Below are 24,768 nucleotides of genomic sequence, written 5' to 3'. Positions count from 1 at the left end.
TTCTGTAGGTGTGTATTGCCAGCTTCTCTCTCTCTCTCTCTCTCTCTCTCTCTCTCTCTCTCTCTCTCTCTCTCTCTCTCTCTCTCTCTCTCTCTCTCTCTCTCTCTCTCTCTCTCTCTCTCTCTCTCTCTCTCTCTCTCTCTCTCCCCCCCCCCCCTCTCCCTCCCTCCCTCCCTCCCTCCACTGAGATAATGTAATGACGCTCTGCAAGATTAACAACCTGACACATGTTGTGGACCATGCATGTTATCATTTATTCCACACATGCAGAAGTACACAATTAACCTGTTGAAAAAGAAAAAAAAATCAATATTCAAAGTGAATCAAGGTAGCAAAAGGAAAACGACTGAAAGAAAGTCACAGTTTAACAGACACATAGCAGCACTTTTGCATCTCGTCAATATTGGCACTGTACGTACATGTACAGCAAGTACCTGATGTGTCGAACAGGGATATTTAAACAAGGGAGGAGTGCTTCTCTTGTAGGTTATTCTGGGGTTCTACAGAATAATGCATTTTCCCTATACATTCATAGAGACGGGCAAAAAACCATTCATTTCATCCCCATTACCTCAAAAATGTGACGGGGTTGAAGATTTTGTGCAAAAATGGCTAATTGGTTTCTATGCTAGCAATGCTCTAAACAAACCTTTTCACATCTATGTCCATACACCAAATGCTTTAATGTGACAACTTGTTAACTACTATTTTAGGTAGGAACTTGAGCTTCATCTGAAAGTAAACATGTTTTAACATATAGAGAAGGCTGAATATAGTCTTTGAGGATGTCACTTTCTCAAAGTGATGTGAAAGATCCAGCATTATTTTTACAGGGGGAGAAATGAGTGTTACTGGATTGAATGAGGGACTGTCAATCTATTGGGACATGCCAAAATGGTTTTCCTTAAGCAATACTTTCTAAAGATCTGAATCTATTACATAATGCCAATTATTTTCCCAACTGGTATTATTAACCATATGTGTCTAGCTCTATTCAGATGAGATTAGTTTGATATGGTGGAGGTTTTTTTTCAGTGATTTTTTTAGACCTCACCAAATGCGCATGTACCTCAGATCCTTGAAGTCTGTGACAAATCCAGAAGACGAGCCAAAAGATTGCTCAGAGACCTGACTCTTCTGGGAGCTATTGGCATGTCATTGTGTAGCATAACCTATAGCTTACGTACACATACTAAAATTTGTGTGGTGGTTATAATATTAGTTTTCATCGGTTTTCTTTTTTTTTTTTTTTTTTTTTTTTTTTTAGGTGAGAGCAGCGTGTCTGTCGAGTAGCCACTCCCATCGCAGTCACTTATGCTGAGATTTCTTATCCCGCCCTGTAGTAAAATTACAGTACTCCCCAAGTAAAACTAATTGCCTTAGAGTCTTAAAGGGCACCACATTCTGACAGTTGCTCAGTAAACAAGAAACAGCAGTAAAAAAACAGTGATTACATGGCTGGGTGTTTTGCAGTTGAACAGTCTTTACCAATGGCATGATGGGAAAACAACTACAAAAACAGCATTTCTGTTCACGGTCATTGGTAGATTTATCCTAAAAAGCAACAATAATCAATACGTAATGATTAAGTAGAAAAAAGTGCTTTGAAATCAGTGAACGGGGCAGGAAAATACTTGATTACACAGAGCTATTGGCCTACTAATGGAGGAGTTTCCTGCTGACAGGAGGTCTGAAGATCCAGATCTACACCTCGTTTTCTGTTTTAGCATTGACTCCAACAGTGTGGCTTAAATTTTGCACTTCAAGACAGGGTTGAAGAAGCTGCAGTGGTGCAGTAAATACTGTCAAATGTGTCATACCAATGAATCATCCCTGAAACAACACAAAGTTAATTTGTAAAATGGTGTTTTTGGGGTGACGATAGAAAACAGGTGTACTGTCTGCCTACTGCATGCCTAAATAGTTCTATAAATATACGGATATATAGCATACATATACAGGTTAGGAGTCTGACAGGGACAGATTTGCATTCTGAACTAATGGTAATCAGACAGGGTTTGAGGTGGGGAGGGGCTGGTCAGTGACTAGCTCTGCTTTTAGATAGTGTACTGATCAGAGGGCCTCAGCACAGAATGTACGTCGGTGCAGGCCTCTTCATGCCTCTAGACGTATGTCCATGCTTCAACAGCTAGTGTAGACTAAAGAGAAGTTCACATGCGTTTTACTACACCCAGGCTGTTCCTGAAGACCAGCCAAAGAGAACAGTCAACTCAACAGTCTGACAGAAGCCACACCCCTGAACACACAGTATGTACATGCCACTCTAGATACCAATGGCGTCCACTTTTCATCCAGAACCAAAACACTACAATGGGAAGTGACAGCGTCAGGCTATTCACATGCAGGTGGTCGTTTTCGTAATCAAAAGCTATAAAATCAAGAATGAAACAAAAAAACAACTCCTCCCTTTTCAGAATTGTGTTTCCGTTTCCCTTTGACAAAGTCAGTGAGGCCCCGAGGCAGCCAGCACTGACAAGGCAACTGTCCAGCGCTCTGTTTGCCCCATGTCCGTTTCCGTGGCCGTATCTTAGGTCAGCATACAAATCGATATATAAAATATACGTCAAGAGTTATATTGCAAATAAATCTGTGCATCTGTATACTGTTGGACTGCAAGACCAGGACTAATATAAGGTTATGATGCAGGTCGTAGTCCTTAGTCTTTGTCTTCGCATTCCTGCGAAGTTATTCTTGATGAACAGTTTCATTCCCATCTTCTGTATCATCTTCAGTCAGTTCCTCATAGAAACAGCATTGTCTCTCAAACACTAATTAAACAGTCTCTCTTCATTTTTAATCTGTTTTTTTTTCTTTACTTTTTCATCAAGCACACGTTTACTTAATGCATGCATGTTGTTTCTCTTTAAATAGGTCTTTTTTTAATAGATTTTTTTGCTACACCCATTTTCATTGTGTTGATTTTGTGGCTTTATCTGATAAGATAGAGGGCTTTGAATCAGTAGTTTGGTTGTTTTGTTTTGCTGTAGATGATCATTCCTCTTCAGCCGGGTGTTTTTTTTTTTCCCTTCATTTGCCAGTTACTGTGGAACAAAGCAAAGACATTTGGGTCAGTCAACTATATTTGCTTGCCATTTACACACACACTATATGGGCAAAAGTACTGGGACACATTTATTGCTTCCTCTTAAATTTAATAAAGGGAAATAAATCAGTAATTTGTCTTTAGAGTGTGCAGAAGTGGGGGGGTGATAACTATTATTCTGTGAGACTGTGAGTAGTTTTATTATAGTATTTTTGCATGTCCCACTCCAAAAGACCAAATTTACAGGAGGATGTTAGTAAACCTTCTTAACTTCTTCTTAACAAGAGACATGTTTGGAGTCATTTTAGAGCATTTCTATTTGTCCAGTTCGTCATAAAGTGTAAAAGATGTGTGTGTATATTTACAGTCTTGTCAGAATATTATGACCACATACCTAATAGTGGGAATAACCACCCTTTGCTCGGATGGCACTAGAGAGACGTTGTGGCATGGACTGTATTTGGTGATGGTGGATGGTGGTGGTGTTCGAAATCAACAGACTGCTGTGGACCAGTTAACCTCTATAATGAACACCTTCCGTCACCTAATACAGTCCATGCTACAACGTCTCGCTAGTGTTCTCTCAGCCAAGGGTGGTTATTCCTAACATCATACTACACTATATTAAACTAGTATATTCATTACGTTTTAGAGTATCAGTACCTTCAGAGTGACAAATGCAGCTAGGGACTATTGGCAGATAAATGTGTGAGTGCGTGTTGTACCTGACACCACTACGTAGACTATAATCATGAGCAGGCCCAGGGTGACGGCAACAATGCTGAGGAGGCGAGCCAGGCGACCCAGACGTCTTGCCCCATCAATATCACCCTGCTGGAAACTGTTTCTTGACTGAATAAAAGACAGAAAGAGACGGAGTCAGAGGCATAAGGTACAAATCCACACAAAGTGCTTCTTTCTCAAATATGTATGACATACTGTTGGAGCAGCTGCCAAACAATGCAGCAGATCTGCACCTGAACAATGTACAGACGCTGCAGAGAGAAAGATAAATGGCTGAGTAGGACACAGTCATTTTTACTAGCTTTGCTTTCCAGGTGACAATATTATCTGGACATGAACCACAAAACTGAAATCAGTCCGCACTATAAGAGCATTAATTACTCACAGAGAAGCGGACTGGCAGCATTTACTATTCAGAGCCACACCTTCTTTTTTCTCTCACAGTCCAGAACGATGGATGTGAAAAGCACTTAATGTAATTGCCTGATCCATTATCTAACCTCAACCCAACTGTTGCTAGGTGGGGCAAGCTTTTCAGAAAGTTCATAGAAATCTCATTCAACTTAATAAGAAATAATAGCACAGATACCTGTTTTGTCAACATAATTTAGAGCTTATTCATTTTAAGTAAAATATAATTTTGTATGCATGGTAGCAAATGTGTTGATATCTTTTCTAACCTGCTTAGATTCAATTAGCTATCGCAGACTGTAACACCGCTGACCATAACAGCATAGTCACAATATCTGAAATTACATTTCTAAAAATGTATTTTCTAAAAGATTTACATAGTGTCCTCTGCCACTTTCATTTCTGGGCATATATTTCAATATTTAAAACACCTAATTAATTAGTAACAACACTGACACAACGTTATTTTAACACATTAAGCTGTCAGCATTTATTTTAGCCAAATGTATCTAAAATATCAACATAATTTTTACTGTCTATGGACCTCTCATTAATATATATCATCACTGTCCAGTGAAAAACATGAATATCCAAAATGTAAAATGAGACACACATAATGTAAAATTAAAGTGATTTAATGCATTTCTACTGGTCTCATTCAGAAGGATTTACACAGCGCATAGAGCAGCTACAGGGTTCAAACAATAAAATGGTAAATGAGAAAACGGTCAAAAATAGAAATACATATTTTTCATTGGACAGCAGTAATATATATATATATATATATATATATATATATATATATATATATATAATAGACTAGTATTCTAGTGTTCGTTTTTATGCACAGCTTAACCAAATATAACAAAAATGAAAGATTATTTTTGTTGCTTGATGAAGCAATAAAACAGAATGAAACAGACTACTTTGAGCTCATTTGAGCTAATGGCTGTACAGTTGTGGAACGTTGTTTGCTGGCAACAGTTGCTTAGAATCTTAAGTATTAATTATATTTATTAACCAATAACAATAAACAATTCTTCCAGTAAGACATAAAGTTTAATAGTAGACTATTATTGCCAAGAAACAATCAATGATTATCCATAAGCAGCACAGTTTGTAGTAACACGATGCCTTAATACAAGGTTCAGCTGATATGCACAGACGGAGGTGTGTAGATCTAGTTTTTACACCAACTTTGAATTTGGCTCAGTTAGTCTGCAGTCAGATTTTAGACCCCAAACTATTTTCTAACAGAACTTGGTTATAACGTATAGCAGAACCAGTTTATACTAGAACTTGATTCTGTAGGTGGTTGTGAAATTTGCTGTAGCGATGTGGAGACAGTGTATTCTCATTAACAGGGGCCCTATGCCACCACTTCCCATTAGCCCATCACTGCACCCTGGGGGGGAAAAACCCTCCAGTAGACTGCATTAAAGCGATCAATACTAAGGAACAGGCAGTGGCCAATCTCACCCTGTAGTGCTATTCCCATACATATCATCACGCCACCGGACATGCTTAGTGACATGGGTTGACCTCAGGAAAGTCTTATAGGAGGTGCTAAAATGTCATGAGTCATAAGCATTAACACAGGACCTTGCACTGGCCATTGCAGTGGAGCTGTCCAGGGTGCTGAATAGGCTTTGGCAAAGTGTAGTGAAATAGAAGCACTTTGTTGCAGTTTGTCCCCGTTCTCAGCAGAAAAATGTTCGAATCCTCTGAGTAATGCTTGCAGATTTGTTCTTAGCGCTGCAGATATCTAATCCATAACTTTAAAGTTATGTGTATTAGCTTTCAGAGGAGGTACTTATTTGGTCTCCATTCTGTTTTAACCTAAGAAAATTGAAACCAGACTGCCTTGGAATTTGTTTGTCAGATAGTAAGTTAACAGAATGTAACCAAGATTCTTGTTCTGATTTTAACCCCGAATTATCTCCCCAATCTTGTAGTCAGTTCCTACTCACTAGTAAGACCTTTCCATGACACAATGCCATCAAGCTGTGAGGGTGAAGGGTAGGGTAAATCCTGCAAGTTATGTCATGCGTCCCTGCATCTTTTCATCTTTTCACAGCTGAGTGCTCCTGAAGGAGAATGATAAATTGCAGTACTGTTATGTCGGCCAACAGAATGCCGTGTTGGCTAGCGCTGCGCTTAGTGATAGGAAGAGGGAGGCCAGTTACGCTCCTTTGGAGTCCCGACCACAGATGGCTATAGAATTGCAGAGGGTTGTAATTGTGATCTCCCCACAATATGGCCAATGCTTAGACAGCTACACCACTCAGGAGTCTAGATTCTTGTCCTGTTAACATATTGTTAAAAGATTAGTAAGATCACATATAAGAAGCAGTGACTTAATGACTTTCTGAGCATCAGGAAACTGTGTGTATAAAGCTTCACTAATGGCAGCATATAAACCATCCATTGTACTTCACCGCGGCATTGCAGCTGTATTTGCTTAGAGCAGGGGACACCACAGTAGAGCTTACAATTACTGTACTATCAGACTGCTCTTGAAGAAAACGAGGAGCTCCCCCAGCCACAGTCACGCCCTCTTCCTCCCTCCCAGAGGGAGGCTCCATCTCCATACTGGCTCTGAGAGGATGTTCAGTAGACAGAGTCTGCATGAATCTCACTGCTTCTCCTGCTCTATCACTCTATCTCTCTTTTGAACAAATGTTGCGTGTGTGTGTGTTGTCATTGGAGAAATGTGCCGCCCTCCCTGCTCTATCCTTCATTACGTTCAATTTCAAATACTGCAGACTGGCTCTGACATCTTAGCAGAGGTATAATGTGTGGCTTTAGCAGCAGAGCTTTATTGATCCCCTGGTCCAATCACAGTGAAAAGCCACCTCAGCGCTTTGAATCAATGAGGCATCTTGAAAAACGGTGCATAGTAAAATGCCATACGTCTTGCAGGTTCTTCATTCTCCTCAATCCTGTACTTACTACATTTAACCCCTTGATACAGAAAGGCTTATTACACACTAATGCATATTACTCAGTAACTACAGGGACATCTGTATAAACTGGTGGGGCCAATCTTTGGTAATAGAAGTTTGTAATAACACTTTTGGCCCACTAGCAGGCCATAGGCTGTTTAAAAATTGGATTGTTCCAGTGCTACAATTTGATTAGCACATTATAAGCTGTCCTACATTTGTGCATATCATCACATTCTGCATTAATGTGTTTAGTTATTAAGTACTTTTGTGCTCTTAATGGAAACATTGATAAACATTGTAAAAGCTTGTAGAAATGAGCTTATAAATGAGCAATTTACACTACATTGCATGGTGGAAGAATGTTATATTAGAAATGAACTATTATTCATATAAAGCAATAAGTCACAATTAAACTAAAGAAAACAAGAGGGATGTGTTACTGTGAATGGCTGTGGTCACAGGCGGTTTATATTACATGCATTACCTGCTAATTGTTTTCCGATCTGTGGGTGAAACTGATAGATGATCATTTTGCTTCTCATTGTTTTACAAAACATCATTTGCAGGCCTAAAGTCAAGATCCACTAAACCCAAGGACAGACAAAGTGGAGGCTTGTTCAGGTACCTGTCGAGCTCTGGGCGTAGTCCAAGATAACTGCTGACACTATAAGGCTCACCTTTTGTGGTGCATATGACTACACAGACTTCAGCTCAGCCTTTTCAACAGTGATACCGTTTTTTAAAAAAGCTGTCACAAATATTAGCACGATTAAAATGCTTCTCAACCAATCAGATTGTGAGTTTGGAAGCAATGGTTGTATAAAGCCTTGCATGACTGTAATTTTACTGTAATATATAGTATTTATTTAGGCAGGAGGCTTTTATAGGGAATATTGTGCTGCTAATGGCAGATATAAGTTTTGATTTGACTAATATATCAAATTGATATTTGATGCAGTATTTACTGTACATAAATGTTTGTGACGACATTACCAAACATGCACCAAAAAAATAAGGGATACCAATGTCTGCCCACAATTCCTGTAATGGTGCATCCCTAGTATTTTGTGGTGTTGTGCCTGTCCGGGACTCTTGCCTTATTGCTTTAATAGAGAACTTGAAGCCGCTCTCTAAAGCGTTGGAGGCTGGAGAGCATTGCATTACTGTTGCTGTGAAGTCTGTGAGGAGCTTTGCAGGGATCTAATGATCTATGTGGCTGGAGGGAGTAGGGCAGGGGCTGTGCCCACAGTGTGATAAATGGGTGTATTGATTCGCTGCTAGATAAGCTGGCAATATTTTTCTTGTGAATTTGCAATTCTTTGGTGTCTCTGTGGTCCCTCTGTCAAATAACACACAGGCATTTATATGTGTTATTCGACAGGCTTGATGAGATCTTCCACACACTCCACCTCTTTTGACACCCCCCCCCCAACACCCCCCTCCCGTCTCCCTACCCAGTGCATAGGGTGTAGAAGCTTTGAGTGCTTTCTCACATGCCTGATCCATTAATAATGGAGGGAACAGCTCTGTCAGAAGTCAAGGAAAGCTGTGAAGGAAGAGTGACTGCAAGGGTGACAGCAAAAAAAATAAAAAAAACACTGGAACTAAAACACACACACACACACACACACACACACACACACACCCTGCAGTCTCCCTGGTGATCTGGCCAGCTCTCAGCTCTCCTACTGTTCTCTAAAGCCTCTGTTTGTCAATGTGAGAGCAGGTGCATTGGTAACATGACCTCAGTGGCAGTAAGCATCTATAAAGTGATGTTTCACTTAGTAGTGTAAGAACAGAGCAGCTACTCTTTCAAAAATGTGCAGCTATTCTGCTGGCTCGGCATTTTCCCGCACTTTTGCTTTGATATAGCTGCTGAGCTTTTACATAAAGAGGTGTTCGGCCTGGCAGACCTCCAATCGTAGTGCTCTACCAGGAGCGTGAATAAACAGAAAGAAAATGTAAACATTAGCCCGGTGGCTATGCTGCAGCTCTGACGCCCATATTTCAACCACAGATGTGCCGAGCATGCAGTAACTGCCTAGCAGCTCTGGCCCTTCCCATTATGCCGAAAGCCTGCTCAGTCCAATAAAAGCCTATTACTTCACATCCTCACTCCCAGTAATGGACTCCCTCTGGCTTCCGTGAGCTGCAACTTGCATGTAGATCTTACGGACTCACTGTTGTCTACTGTATTCTCCCTTTTCCCCATTGATCTCCAAAGCCCCACCCCCACCAACACCTGGATAATGGGTTGCCTGGTACATTTCACTTGGAAAGGTGCGGGGTTTAATGGGAGAACCAATGAGATCTTTTTCTGTCGTTTTTTAAAATGTGACGAGTTTTAGTTTTAGAGTGATCAGCCCATTTATTGTTTGGAAAAAGTCCACAATTAAGTGCAGGTTTTGATAATCAAGTGCCTTAAAATTAGTGCATTGGTAAATGATAATTTTCTCAAATCCTCATGATGCTAATTCATTTGAGGAGCAAGGAATTAGAGATAAGACAGAGTTAAAGGTGCACGGGGGTGACAGGGTGGTGGACTGTGAAGATTTTGTCATAGACACGTGAACAAGGTAGAGATGGTATTTCTAGGACGTTCAATTGGAAGGAGGGGGTTCAGGTATGTTCCTCCTCATAAAATATCTCCTCCCACAAAACTCCACTTCATTACCTGCTGAGGACACTCAAATACATTACTCATAATCGCTAATTGCTAGCACTATTGTCTATATGTGATTGTTTTCTATTCTCAGTTTAAACATAATTTTAAGGGCTGTTTTATTACAGTATTAGCTCAAGTAAGTTTTTTTTTATATTTCTTTTTGAATATTTCAATACATAACCAATAAACACTTTTTCACTCAATTTTTCCTTCCCAATTTTCCATTTATTTTCCAAGTACCCAACCCACTCGTAACTACTCTTCCCCTATCACATGCTCCTGACACTGGAAGGGTGAGGACTGACACATGTCTCCTCCGACACATGCACAATCTGACACCCCCTATGTAACGACCTAGCACCTTAGATGGCTAGACCACTTGGAGCCATACTTTAGAATATTTACATTTTAAAACTATAGCATTTGATGTGCTATTGTTTTTTTTTATTCTGCTAGCCTGATTGTTAGCAAGCTAAGAGCTAAGCAGCGACCAGCAAGCAGTGCACAATAATTCTCATTATAATCATGAAGCATAAATCCGATAAGGCAGCTATTTGCATAGTGCATCTACGTTACGCTAGGCTTTGCTAGCCATGAGTTGGCTAGTTCACTGATGCTAGCCTAGCTGAGAGCAAATACATTATATTATATGAAATCTGCTCTTCGGTTATTTGCTAAGGCTAAACTTACTAAGGCTTTAGCTTTGGCACATTACAATGGGATTAAAAGGACAGAGTAGCACCTGTCATGGATTCGTCAGTACATCTGGCCTATGTGTGATAACTTGGTTAGGCTATAAAGATATGTTGTCATGAAGGCAAGTCAAATCTTACAAATCACCTGGCAAACCTCCCTTCAACTGTAGTTCAGGATAACTGTCAGTTGTGCTGAACTACCTCCAGCATATTCTAAGGTAAAGCGGTTGTCTATCAGCATGATGCCTGGCTATCAGGTGCAATTTGCCCTCTGCAGAGAGGCTAAATTGACTTCTCTCTCTCACCCTCTATTGAGTTAGAGAGCGGCTCTGGTTTCTGCTGGCACTCGCTCTTCTGGCGGCGGGAGAGAGGAACGCCTGGCATGTTTGAGTTCAGTCGTGTGGTCAGGCACGGTCAGGCATGCCCTGTTTGGATGACTGTGGTTGGTGGCTAAGCCATGTGTGGAACACAATCTCAGCCATTACTACAGCTCATTATAAATAATCATTATGCGATGGATACCAGATCTGTGTGAGTGCAGCCAACGTCTCCAGACTGAAGAAAAGTGCTGAAATTTCCTTCACAGGCATCCTTCTTGTAAGCATGTCTCCAGTTTTGTCATTGAAAATCGCAGTTACAGTGTGCACATAATGCTGCTGAAAAAGCAGACCAAAATAAGCGATCTACACATATCTCTGGAGAGATGACTCCCCGTTCTCCCTCCCCTCTAGAAATTAGGATAACAGGTACAAGGACGGCATAGCCAGAGTGTTAGGAGGACAGTGGGAGTAGAAAAACTCCACCATGCTGCACTTTGTTGCAATAATGTGCGCACGTTTTCTGTGCCGCCACACTCCTCTGATTCTGTGTGGGTCAGTTTCTGTGAGCTGGTCTTTTTATGTCCCGATATGGGATATATTTTGGGTCATTGCCAATATTTTTAATATTGCAGATGCTGGTACCAATTCAAATACATATACGCTATATGGACAAAAGTATTGGGACACCTAGGCATTACACCTTATAGCAAGTGCGCTGGCAGGGATTTTGGCCCTCGTAAAAGCATATTACAGTAACCCAGTAGCCCAACAATAATTCTGCCAAAATACTTTTTTTAGGGCCCAAGTCTGTCCCCCCTTGACGATGCACTTTCCTTAAAAAAGATTTTTATGATCTTTTATGATATCCCATTTTAAATCCATTAGTAATTGAGTCAGCAGAGCGTTGGCGACTTTTACATACTATATGCCTCAGCACTCTGTGACCCCACTCTGTAACTTTACATGGTCTGACACTTTGTGGCTGAGTTGCTGTGGTTCTTGAACACTCTTTAGGAATGTTGATGGTGGAATATCTAGAAGGGAAGAAATTTCATCAAAGGATCCTGCTACAGCACTAAACTGGAAATCAGTGAGCTCTTCAGAATGACCCATTCTTTCACCAATGTGTGTAAATGCATAGTTGGCTAGGGGCTTGATTTTATACACCTGTGGCAATGGGACTTAATGAAACACCTAAATTCAATAATTAAGAGGTGTGTCCCAATACTTGTGTTCATTACAAAAAATGTCCACTGTTCTTGTTCTGTATTCTTCACTACTAGAGTGAAATAACAGCATCATCAACTATAGGTTCTATAGATACTGATATCAATGTTTTTTTTTAATCATAACCTCCACATGAAAGGGTCTTGAGTGCTTTGTGGATCAGAAATCAATGTGTGTCCAGAATTGGGTGGAAAATGTCTGGATGATCCTGGATGAACGCCCCATTTTCTGCTGAAAAAGAAGCTGAAGTCATGTAATGGTGCTATGCTCCCATCAGGAGCACTGCCAGGAATCTTGGGCACCATCAAAGGATATTTTTGCCAAAATTTCTAAAACATAATTTTTTAGGGCCCCTGTCAGTCCTTTAGAGTCGTCCTTACCTTCTCCCCATATGGCGCCCCTCAACATGGCCTGCATCTTCCCCACAAAAAACCCTGAAACAGTTCTTGACCCATGACCCTGATGATCAATTACTTCCAGCAACCCCCCCCCCCTGAATGAAGGGTAGTTCAAGGGGAGCTGATGATCAAGCAGAGCATCAATCATGGCCATGATCCTAAACCTCACATTGATTTATCAGTCTACTCATGCTTTAGCAGGAACTCAAAGGCAGTGTTTTCAGTCCCTTTTTAGAGTCTGTTTGAGGTAAAACGAGCTCGATACAGACATTTCATTTCCATATTCTGAAAACTTAGTTTAACATCCCAAAGTGTGCCATTTGCCATCTCTGGCAGGGAATCCTCAAGAATGCAGTTGCCTATATGCTCATTTTTGAACTACTCACAGAGGAAAGGCAGACAAAGACAGAAACAGTGGAATTCCTGTAACACAAAGGCAGAATTTGACTTGATCCATCACCAGATATCGTACTGCCACTGCCCCATTATCTCTTCTGGGACAATGGAGTCAGTTTCCTCAACTGCTGCACACAAGCCAATCAAGTCTTGCATAAAGCCACACCCAGCATGCTCCCTGCCTACCTCCTCTACTGAATGAGCCCTTCCAGAGAGAGGAGGGGGGGGGGGGGTGCTTCTGTATGAGTTATGAGTCCCAGGTGGAATGAAGCATTTTGGAGATTTAGTATCATCTTTTTCTCGACGAGTGCTCTCACATGTGCTCTATACTGACCTTTTCTACCTTACAGATGGTTTGTGTGACTAGGCTTTTAGGCTTAAGATTCGGGACGTTTTGAAGGCAATCAGGATGAAGGAGGATATCTGATATCTGATTACAAATGCTGTCCTGGTTTGCTGTGAAACGAAACAGACATGATCTGACACTTGACGTGTGGCCATTGGGCACCTACATGACATGAGAACGCTGTTATCTGAATTCTTTTACATCAATATGAGGCAGAGCTAAGCTTAAAGCACTTATCTCCCATCAGACTGTACAGCTCTACTGCATCAGCGATCTGACCACACACGTACAAGCTGCGGCTGCTTTCTTGATGGTGGTCAGCCAGCACCATTCTCTGTTTCAAAAGTCATGCTGGGACACATGCCAATTTATTCATCAATCATAAATCGCACTCTCACCATTCTCACCACTCTCCTCACTCTCCTCACTCTCCCCACTCTCACCGGACCCCCAAACATGTCGAAAGCATGAGTGTGTGCCAGCTCTAACTTTTCCTGTCATCGCTCCACTCACCATAATTGAGTACACCAGTGCCACGATGCTGACCGGCCACACAGGGCAGAAGCAAGAGAAGATGACCAGCAAGAGGTAGTCCTGGGGCTTGGACTGCTCTTGTACAGCATTGCCCGTGGATGAGGCGCGGCTCAGGCTGGTCCGGGACGGCGAGAGCGGAGCTGAGCCAAGCTGTCCAATGGAGCCAGACCTCAGTGGGAGCCCATGGCCGTTCTGGTCGCCGTCCTGCACCTTTTCAGCACCAACGCTCACAGTAAGCCCATCTCCGGCTGGGGGTTCCGTGACCACAGCGCTCAGGAGTTTCTCAGTCTCATGGGACTCGGTGGGACGGGTGTTGCCGTTACCCCCAAGCTGGGACTTCTCAAACCCGCTGTCTGTGTTTATGGCCATTCTTCAGGTCCAGAGCCCACAATCCCGAACGAACTCCCCTCCACTTTCCACAAGAAAAACAGCTAGAGTGAAGTCACGTGACGGTGCTAAACTCCCATTATTGTCCCATAAACATTCCCTGTCTATCTGTAGGTCTCTTGTCTAGCTTCCAACAACAACAGCAACAGAAAAACAACAACAAACACGTGCAGCAGATCTTCTCGATTCTTGATCTTGAGGACTGAATGACTTGCAATGTTGATCTGAATGGATCTCGAACAGGGGGCTCAAATCACGCAGAGCATCAATCACAGCCGTGGGACAGTGGCACGAGCCCGGTCTCCTCTCCTGATCGCGCGCACGCGCTCGCTCGCTCGCTTGCTTGCTCACTCGCTCCTCCTCCTCTTCCTCTTTCTCACGGACCTGCAGGAGCTCCGCAGCCCCGCGCCACTATACCCCCGCAGGACAAGAGCATCGTCCACACTGTCTTAGCCTCGAGAAGAACCCCCCCTCTAAAGCAAGGCAGAGGATGAAGTTACGCGCGGGAACAGAATGCAGAGCTGTGGCGCAGGAGGGGAAGGAAGGTGCTCGTGAGAGTTTTGTGTTGCTGTCCCGTTCAGTCTGCTTCTGTGTCAACGTGTGCACGAGCACTAGTGGACTCCCCCCAACCTCTTCATCTCCCTCCTCCCTCTCCTCCTCCTCCTCCTCCCACTCCTCTTTGGCGTCCTCGCGCACCCAGCTCCTGCTGAATAGCTGCAGCGCTGCTCTGCGCGTGGCGCGTCTTTGGCACGGAGTGAACACGCTGGGTTTCATTGGTTTGGATTGTGGCTTTAATGCTTTAATGGCTTCGTCATTCATGACTCGTGAGAGGTGATAGTGTGAGAAGAGCCCACTTTAGAGTGTGGGCCTGGTTTGGAGCATGATGTGGGACACGAGGAGGGTGCTAAATGAGCAGTGGTGTGGTCTGCTCCCTGCATGACTTGGTGTAAGGGACGCTTTATTGGTACTTAGCTGCTTTCTGTCGACTGTGCAGAAAAACTCCAGGTGGTTTCCAGCAGGAGAGGAAATGAAGAAAGACAATTCATACTGGTTTGCCCATGTCAAGACACCCTACACTCTCAGATGTATATGTATATGGATATTTTGCAGCATTGATGTGAGAATTTGATCGCATCCAGCATCGACTTAGCATCAGCTCCCCAACTCATCCCAAAAGTATTGGATGGCACCATCATTCCACAGTTCCACTGCTACACAGCTCAGTGCTGGGGGACTTTATACCTCCATAGCCCATACCTGGCTTTAGGCATGTTGCCAATGGGAGCACAGAATTTATTAGAAGGGGTTAAAAGAAAGGGGGGTCCACAAACATTTGGACATATAGTGTATAACGGGGTTGATACCCCCCCCCCCCCCTTACCACTATGGTGGTACTCCTCTTTATTCCATTGGTGGTACACTGGTGTGGCGAAAGCGCTCCAAGAAAGGTCAACTGGTCAGCTAGGACAGGGCTATGGGCATTAATAGGGTGCGAAGGCTAGCTCATCTGGTCTGATCTCACAGAAGATCTAGGTTAGAGTAGGGTTAGGCTAAGTTTAGGTTATGGTAAAGGTTAGGGTTAAGTTTAAGGTAGTTATTGGTTAGGTTAAGTTTATGGTAAGGGTTATGGTTAGGTTTAAGGTAGTTAATGTTTAGAGTTAGGTTATGGTTGAGGTTAAGTTTAGGGTAGTTAATAGTTAGGTTACGTTTAAGTTATGGTTAAGGCTAGGGCTTAGTTTAGGGTAGTTAACGGTTAGATTTAGGTTATGGTTAAGGCTAGGGCTTAGTTTAGGGTAGTTAACGGTTAGATTTAGGTTATGGTTAAGGCTAGGGCTTAGTTTAGGGTAGTTAACGGTTAGATTTAGGTTATGGTTAAGGCTAGGGCTTAGTTTAGGGTAGTTAATGGTTAGATTTAGGTTATGGTTAAGGCTAGGGTTAAGTTAAGGGTAGTTAACAGTTAGGTTTAGGTTATGGTTAAGGTTATGTTTAAATAATAAATAGTTAGGTTAAGTTTAGGTTAAGGTTAAGGGTCGGGGTACATTTAGGGTAGTTAATAGTTAGGTTTAAATTACAGTTAAGTTCAGGTTATGATTAGTTTAGGTTAAGGTTGAGGTGTAGGTTCAGTTAATAAAAGGTCTTTGTAACAGCCTGTTCTCATCATTTAATTTCTGTGTGTCTGGGTTGCGTCAGTAATTTGTGCATATGCACGATGGCCCAGCAATGTTTAGTACACATTGTACGAAACTGGTCTTTTAGTCACACACACACACACACACACACACACACATATATATATATATATATATATATATATATATATATATATATATATATAGTCCTGGCTGTTTGCAGGCAAACACGTTAACACTACTGCCTGCAGGCATGGTGGATTTTAAAGGTGCACACAAAACTTGTGTCTTAACTACCCTGCCAGCATCTTTGATTTAGCAGAATGCTAATGAAAATGAACTATAAGTAGTTACTTACACAAGACGCAAAGGCAAGGATTAAGTAAATTATCAAAGCCATGGCTGAATCTGCTTTATTGCAAGATGCTTCTCAGCGGCATATAAAAGTTTTGATGTGCAGGCATTATATTTATTGCATTACAGACAAACCTCTACTTGCAGAAGAGTTTGCAAAACACCATGCCTGTCTAAATCCCAGCTCTACTCTAACAGTCTTCAGTAAGATGCCACCCATGAAGAACATGTGTATATCTACTCAGAACAATGCTTAAATATCATAAATAGCCTCATGGGCAAATTCTAATGGTAATAAATAACATTTACAGGAACAGAAACAGCTGTGTTTATCACTCAAAAGGAACACAACAAATTACTGTCAGACATGGTTTATGTGCCTTCAGGGGTCTTCATCATCATCTAGAGCTGTCTCTGGTTCTGGCATCTTTTGTTCTGGTGCTGCTTCTTCTGAAACTGGTTGTTCTGGAGTTGCTTGTTCTGGGATTCGTCCTTCTTGAGTTTCTTGTTCTGGGGTTTCTTGTTCTGGGGTTTCTTGTTCTGGGGTTTCTTGTTTGTGGGTTTCTTTTTCTGGGGTTTCTTGTTCTGGAGTTTCTTTTTCTGGGGTTTCTTGCTCTGGAGTTTCTTGTTCTGGAGTTTCTTGTTCTGGAGTTTCTTGCTCTGGAATTATTTCTTCTGGAGTTACGTGTTCTGGAGTTACTTGCTCTAAATGAATCTGTTCTGGAGGTGCTTGTTCAAGACTCTTTTGTTCTCGAGGTTCTTGGTCAAGACTCATTTCCTCAGGAGGTAGTTCCTCTAGGCTCATTTGTTCTGGAAGTCCTCGTTCTGTAGTTGCCTCTTCTGGAGATTCTCGGTCAGTGGGCACCTCTCCTGGTGTTTTCGCTGGAGCTGTTTGCGCTGCTGCTGTGCCTGTGAACATGCCCTTGTATTTCAGTCTGTCCTCCTCTCTCTTTTCCTCCATTCGCATGCTGAGAACAGCCAGCTCCTTCCTCACAGTCTTCTTCATGCCTGGGTCCAAATCCAGCACCCTCTGAAAGTCAGCCTTGGCCTCTGCCTCGTTCCACACCTCCATGTGTGCTTTACCCCTGAGGTAGAAGGCTTTGATTGCCCCTATACAACATGAACCATTCAGTTAGATAGTGATGAACATGCTAATTGGAAAACATCTTATTATTTAATATCACCATTTTTCTTTTCTACAAATACAAATCATGCTATCAAACATAAGTAGTATTTGCATAATAACACTGTTCTTCAAGAGTACTTGTAATGTCCTGATGTGCATAGTTTAGAACATCAGAAATTACATTAGCAAAGTACACAGAGCTTAGACACAGCCTAAATGCAGTTTTCATACTTAAATAAATAAAGGCAGGGCCCAAAGGCTTATCCTGAAATATTTGAAAGTGGATGACGTGGGTCTAGATTTTTACATTTGCAGCTTTGGCAAACACTCTTAACCATGCTAAAGAGGAACATAAACTGTAGTGTTAGAGGCCTTGCCTAAGTTGGCCTGTCCAAACCTACAAGAGCAGTACTGTTTATGTCCTACATACCAGGATGTTGGTTGATGATGTCACTGGTGTGCTCAATGATCTCGTAGTACTCTTCCTGGCGCAGCAGACACTGGCAGTAGTTGAGCGTGAGGGTGTTGGCCATCTTCTCAAGCTTCAGCCAGGGGGCCTCCCAGGCCTTCTCCTGAGAGCACACACACACACACACAGGCATAATACACAAAGCTGGAATCAATAAAATGTACTATGCAGAGAATCTGTTAGCCCAAACAACACAACCACAGCAAAGAATGCAATTCCGTTTTCTACAACACTCTTAAAAATAAAGGTGCTACAAATGGTTCTTTGAGCGAGACTATAGAAGAACCATGTTGTTTTAATAGAGATGTGTTATTGTGAATAAATACATATAGAACCCTTTACTTGATGGAAGGTCTAAACCACTCTGTTACAAACATGGTTCTTTATAGAATCCAATACTTTTGGGATGGGTTGGGGAGTTGAGGGTGAGGTAGGGTGGTGATCATCCAGCCTCCTGAACTTAGTTACTGAACTCAGTAACACTAAAGGCTAAAATTCCCACAGCAACATGCTCCAAAATCTAGCAGGAAACCTTCCCTGGACAGTAGAGACAGTTACCCCAACAAAAGCAGGATAAGTTCTTTTTTTATATCCTTGATTAACATTGAACAAACAGGTGTCCCAATATTTGTGTCCATAGTGTATTTTTATTTCATTTTCAGGGATACATTGTTATCACACATTGTACTGTTCCTATTCACTTGTTGGCTCTCTCACCTTCGACTGGACATTCTTGATACAAATGATGGCCTCCTTGTACTTGTTCATGGCCTCGTCGAGGCGGCCCAGTTTGTATAATCTGTTGCCCTGACCATGGAGCACAGGCACAGCCTTTAGCCTCTCCTCGTCACTGAGAGCCCATGGCTCCCTTTCATACTCACTCGGCTGCTGAACCTAAAACACACACACACACACACACAGCCATGCAAAGTTAATAAGACATAAGATTGAAGCTTGGGAATTAAGCTAGGTTTACCTTCTCATAAATGGGGGCATAAACTAGAAGCACATGTTCTGGAGTCTTGCTCTTGGGGCCTTTAGACAGAAAATTATTCCCTAGCTCAACCTAGTGGCCATTCATGTGAAGTATTTTTATGGTGTGTGTACCATTCCAGTGCCTTTCTCAGGTAATAAGAAATGCATTATGCTACACATTTACTGAAAGCCCAGACCAAAACAACAGGGTTATGAGATTTCTATACCTTAAATAGTCACACTTGCCTCAAACTGCATCAAGTAATCTCAAATAGCCATGGTTTCTGCACTATTTAGCATATCGTTATCTTCAGAATTCATTCATATTTACTTTTTTTTTTTTTAAATTAACATTTTTTTTTTTTTTTTTTAACAGTTAACAGAACCTAAATTAGTAAATCTTTTTAGGGCAGGTGTGTTACATGAGAAACAGGGACCACTGACCTTTAGCAGTTCCAGTACAAAAATAAGAGGCTGAGGTTCCTTCTGAAGCTGGTCAAGGTCCTCATAGCCCAGGGTATGATAGGCGAACATGTTGGCCATGCCACAGGTGTGGATGTGCCAGTCCACAGGGTCTTTGCCTTCTGCAATGCGTCGTAGGCTCTTTGCCACCATGGGGTACAGGCCAGTGTGCTGCCCAGCCACAGACAAAACAGACTGTTAGACAGGTCATGAAAAAAAGGCCTCTGCACTGGTGAGAATGAACCTCTACATCAACTGATGGTTTAATGAAAATATGAAAATCTCTGCTAAGATGTCGTTGAGACGTGTCATTGTCACCCCAGCATTGAGAGTATAAAAAGGTATAAAAAGATATACGATATATGATTCAGCTGTGGAGCAGTGGAACTGTGTACTTTTGGGATGAGTTTGAGAATTCAGGGGTAAGGTGGGGTGGTGATCATCTTGAACATCCTTACCATTGTCACTGAATGCAATAGCAGGAAACATTCCCTGGACAGTAGCGACAGATGAGGGTACCATACCAGTGAGAGTCTGGTACTTTTCTCTGAGAGTTTACCCAATTGTTTGGTTCTTTTACTTTTACTGGCATGATTACTGAACTGAAGTAACAACAGTCCTACTTCAGTATGGGTCTATGTTACCCAACCCATTACCCTGACAAGCAAAGCGAGATGTTTGTACAGTACATTGAAATATTTATGCATGTTGCTGATTATGATGAAATTTCCTAAAACCGAAAGTGGTCAGGCTGACCGCAGTTTTCCTATAGAGCTCAATTCTGCTGGAAGACATGGTTGACAGCATTGCATAATAATGATTACATGAGGCGGTTTAATCCTCCTTCAGCCATTCAAGCTGTCAGTCAGGCTAACTTACAACACACTCCTCTGAAGCCTACGCTGGAGCTGGACAGTGCTGCTTAAAGTAACTGTTTGGATCTGCATGTCCCGCCATAAAGTTTACTGACCAAAATGTCAACTGCTCGCTGTGTTCTCTCAGGAACCGTACTGACACTGTACAAAGGTTAGAGTGTTTACTTTTAGCTTTAATTTAATACAGCCTGTGCAGAGGCCCACAGGCCCGCAACCAACGTCATATTTTACGCATGTACACAAGCCCCATTACAGTGCTCCCTTTGCCAGATAATAAGCATGACTGATCTGTTTGTATAGGATCTTTGACTTTTGCACAAGCTTTGAAAGGAGGCTAGAGTTTGTCAGCTGGTATGTTGTTTACTGCTATCCTTTTCCAAATTCCTGACTATTTACAAAGTGCCTCACAGCTCCTGTGTTCAGCAGGTCAGGTCCAGTATTACCTAAAAAGCCTTGTTGTAATGTTAATTGCACACTAATGTTAATTTAGACAAGTGAAGTGAAATGCATTGACTGTCTTTATCTATAGTGGCATATGGCAGCAAATGAACAGTGTCAGTTCTTGACATTGCTTATGTGTTGAAAGCAGTAGAATTAGTCATTGTAGAGTCCATGCCCGGAATGATCAGATCAGATGTTGTGACCTACTCAATATTAGGCATGTGGTTTTAATGTTATGGCTGATCTGTGTACTTCAACCATATTTCAGAGGTCACACTCTTGCTATCCAGACTTGAGTAGTACACTGGACTCAACAGAGACGAGGATACTCACAATAACATCACACCAGAACTCGGCCACCTCTCCAATGCGCATAGATTTGAGCAGTGTCTCCCATACATCCAGCTTGAACATGTTCCCGAACACCACTTCCATTGGCACGCCCACCTTCTTACTGTCGTCTATCACCGTCCGGTCATCGTTACACAGTATGGTGCGGAAGTGGAAGGTCACCTGTATGCAGTGGAGAAGAACAAGTAGAGAAACAAGTGTTTAAAAAGTGCTTAGAACCATGTTTTTGAAAGCCACTGCCAGAAACGTACAAGCTAGGCACCAGCTAATAAAAGCTAACAGAATATTTATGTAGTTTAAACAGCGCATGTAAAACATACTTTGTGTCATTCATTTCATATTCTTATAGCAACAACATTAACATCAAGTATTATTTGTGATAAGTTGCAAAATTTGAACAGATATGCCTCAATATTCAACCTGAAGACTGTGTTTGTACCCTTAAAATAATCTGTTTTCTTCGTTAGTGTCTTCTTTCACTGAGCTGTGTGTAGAAGTCACAGAATTTACCCCTATATAATTATTTATTTCCCACTTGGTGACTCTAAGACTTTAAGGTATAGACTATAGACTTATCTTAACAGTGCGGGTTCAGCAGGTTAAAATATTTACATACTAACTTGTTTTCTGCTAACAGGAAGTGATGAAGATTTCCATTACCAACATTAGCTCCCCCGGCGCCTTTGCTGATACATTTGTTATATAGAATATATATATTTCACATTGCATTGTGGGATAATAGTGTCCATCGTAATTACACACAAAAACAGACTGGTTCTAAGTATACATATTTGGATTTATTTACAGGCATATAATCAGACACAAGGCCCACTTTTTGATGACATTTATTGGAGGGGATTGTCTGAAAATACATTGAAGAATACAGATTTATTTTGGGTAATGCCACTGCTTTCACTCATGCACTGTCTGCTACTGTCTATTGTGTCTTCACTAGCCTGAGATGCACAAACATAGTAAGTAGAATAGTTAGTGCCCCCTTATGACCTGATTGAAATGTACTGGACCACAGTAAATGTAATGTTATGCCCATGAGAATAATAAGAAAAAATAAAGGGGGGTGGTCTTTTTCATATTGTCCACTATTGTTAATCAATCAATGTGCCACATATTCAACTATTTATAATAGATACTACATACTCAAATACTAGTTAGTACTAGCAATTAGTATGCAATTGGAACACAGCCTATTATGGCATTATTCTGAAATACGTAAGCAGCTCACAGTAAGGACTAACCAAGCTAAAGTATTGCCTCCACACAGCGGGGATAGTTGTAATACTGTTACAGCTAAGCCTTTCAAAGAAACAATAGGAGACGTCCATATCCTCCCATATCATTCCAAAATGTTAATTGATTGGATGCGCAGATTCATCAGAAATGTATGTAGACTAAATAAAGCTTCGTAAAAAAAATTAAATGCACCAACACATGATGCTAAAAAATAATTTGCCTTGTTTGACACAGCCTTTTACAATACTATTTATTCTGATGAAAATGTGCAGGTATTCAGAAATCTCAATGGTCTCAAACAATGCTGAACTGTTTTGAACGAATCCTGTTTTAATGATCGTTCCAACCAGTCCCATCGTCTGTTCACAATTAACATTATAGGGTTACATTATAACAATAAACATTATAAGTTTGCACACCCTTCTCTCATTGCTGAACTATTTATAAACGGTTAGTTCTGGAAACAATGTTTACAGGTTCATGTTTAGCAGAGATGTGTGTTCTCTAATATTAATGTAATTCAGGGGCGTATGATGTGATGTGTCAGTGCAGCTGAATATGAATACCTGGTCTGGGAGGTGGGCTATTGTGTTGCAGAGTTTAGCATCTACCCTGCACGATCATTTTACCTAATTACCTAGTTAGCATTAGGTGTATTAAATCAGAGAAAGCACTAAACTCAGGACTGTGGTTCTCCAGATCCTTGTGTCTAATCAGGGTAAGTGTACCGGTAAAACCTCTCTTCACATGTTGTGCTGTATTATGCTGCCCTCTTGGTTTGGCAGTAAGTATAGGCATACTCTGTCACAACTGTCAGATAATGACAGTTAAAAGCTTTTGTTTTATTATTCTCATATAGAGGCTACACTACATGTCCAAATGTTTGTGGACACCCCTTCTAATAACAGCTGCAGTTGCACTCATTGCTGTCACACACACAGCTTTTCTAGTCCCTGAAGAGGAGCACTGTCAGTAGAATAGGAAGCTCTGGAGCAGATAAACATGAACCTATTGGCACCATGCCAAATCCCAAGCGTGGTCTAGAGGGGTATAAACAGCTGTGGAGCAGTGGGACCGTGTTCACTGGAATGATACGTTTGGAATGGGTTGGGGAATTGGGGATGGCGTGGGGTGGTAATCATCCAACATCCTGATCTCACTAAAGCTTTTGTCGCTGAATGCAGTCAAATTCTCACAGCAATACTTCAAAATCTAGTAGAAAACCTCACCTGGAGAAAAGAGACAGTTGCTTCAACAAAAACAGGATAAACCTCTTTTTAATGGTACCCTGATTTCAGAGGAAACCATAAATGAGCAGCTGTCCCAATACTTTTTTTTATCCATATAGTGTATCACTTACTTGTCTTGTGAATGAAGAAATGGTTTTCTTAGATTAAGCAAATAATACACACTCTTTTTACACACTTTTTTTTTTTTACATACTCTAGAGTCATGTTTTTGAGCGGTCCACCCCCCTAAAAAAATCCAACCAAAAGCATCAAACACTTATTACAGTCTGTTACAGTAGTAGCTCTGTTTCTATACTCAATGGCTATTATAGCAGTACTGGCATGAACATAATGATTGAAGTGGCTATAGATTGATGTGAGCAGTAGGCCCTACCTTCGATCCTGTCATGAATTTGGGAATCTCACTGGTTCCTCCATACAGGATGGTTTTTCTGATCCCCTCCACACCAAGCAGCATACTGTCCTCCATGCTGTACGTGAATGTGTGTATATATTAAGAATGTGTATGTGTGGCTCAGTGTGTGTGTGAAGTATGTTTGTGTGCACAGCAGGACTGGGTTGAGGTATGAGGGCTGGCTCATGTAGCGCTGGATTAAAGGACAGGGATAACAGGATTAAAGCCGGCAGCCCTGCCTGTCCCCAGCCCCGTCATCCACAGAAGGGCTTTCCTCAGCACTTTTAACCAGCGTCCACACACATCCAGAAATGTCTGGAACATATCTGAATAGCAGGGTAAGAAGTGCATTAATGCATTGTGAAACAGTAGTCCCAGAGGCAATTCAACTGCGCTGATTTAGGACTATCAGAATCAACAATGTTTACATGCTTTAAAGAAAAGACCGAATGATGGCCACGACTGACCTTATAGAGTTATATATATATATTTCATATGGATTTGCTGAGTGGAATAGAGCAGAAATCCAGGTAATTCCAAAGGGTTCACTACCTTT

At 41.6% G+C, this 24,768-nt stretch overlaps 2 protein-coding genes across 9 annotated transcripts; both read right to left on the bottom strand.

The window, feature by feature from the left end:
- Nucleotides 1-230: 230 nt before the first annotated feature.
- trarg1a (trafficking regulator of GLUT4 (SLC2A4) 1a) lies at nucleotides 231-14,708 on the bottom strand. The gene is made up of 3 exons (XM_072692017.1): nucleotides 13,728-14,708; nucleotides 3,790-3,916; nucleotides 231-3,062 (listed from the first exon to the last, which is right to left on the bottom strand). The coding sequence occupies exons 1-3, from the start codon at nucleotides 14,115-14,117 to the stop codon at nucleotides 3,049-3,051; spliced, it is 531 nt and encodes a 176-aa protein (XP_072548118.1). The 5' UTR covers nucleotides 14,118-14,708; the 3' UTR covers nucleotides 231-3,048.
- Nucleotides 14,709-16,786: 2,078 nt separating this feature from the next.
- On the bottom strand, nucleotides 16,787-24,451 carry aipl1 (aryl hydrocarbon receptor interacting protein-like 1). Of its 8 annotated transcripts, none has more exons than XM_072691142.1 (7): nucleotides 24,192-24,451; nucleotides 21,300-21,479; nucleotides 19,633-19,821; nucleotides 18,931-19,107; nucleotides 18,175-18,316; nucleotides 17,424-17,728; nucleotides 16,787-17,303 (listed from the first exon to the last, which is right to left on the bottom strand). In XM_072691142.1, exons 1-7 carry the CDS (start codon nucleotides 24,285-24,287, stop codon nucleotides 17,001-17,003), a joined length of 1,392 nt encoding a protein of 463 aa, XP_072547243.1. In that variant the 5' UTR covers nucleotides 24,288-24,451; the 3' UTR covers nucleotides 16,787-17,000. The 8 variants fall into 8 exon arrangements, with proteins under 8 accessions (XP_072547243.1, XP_072547246.1, XP_072547239.1 ...); XM_072691145.1 differs by having other exon boundaries at nucleotides 16,787-17,290; nucleotides 17,528-17,728; XM_072691138.1 differs by having other exon boundaries at nucleotides 16,787-17,728.
- Nucleotides 24,452-24,768: the final 317 nt, after the last annotated feature.

This window comes from Salminus brasiliensis, chromosome 11 (genome assembly GCF_030463535.1).
Source record: "Salminus brasiliensis chromosome 11, fSalBra1.hap2, whole genome shotgun sequence".
NCBI lineage: Eukaryota > Metazoa > Chordata > Actinopteri > Characiformes > Bryconidae > Salminus > Salminus brasiliensis.
The sequence above is the reverse complement of the archived record's forward strand: the minus strand, read 5'-3'. Positions and strand labels throughout refer to the sequence as shown.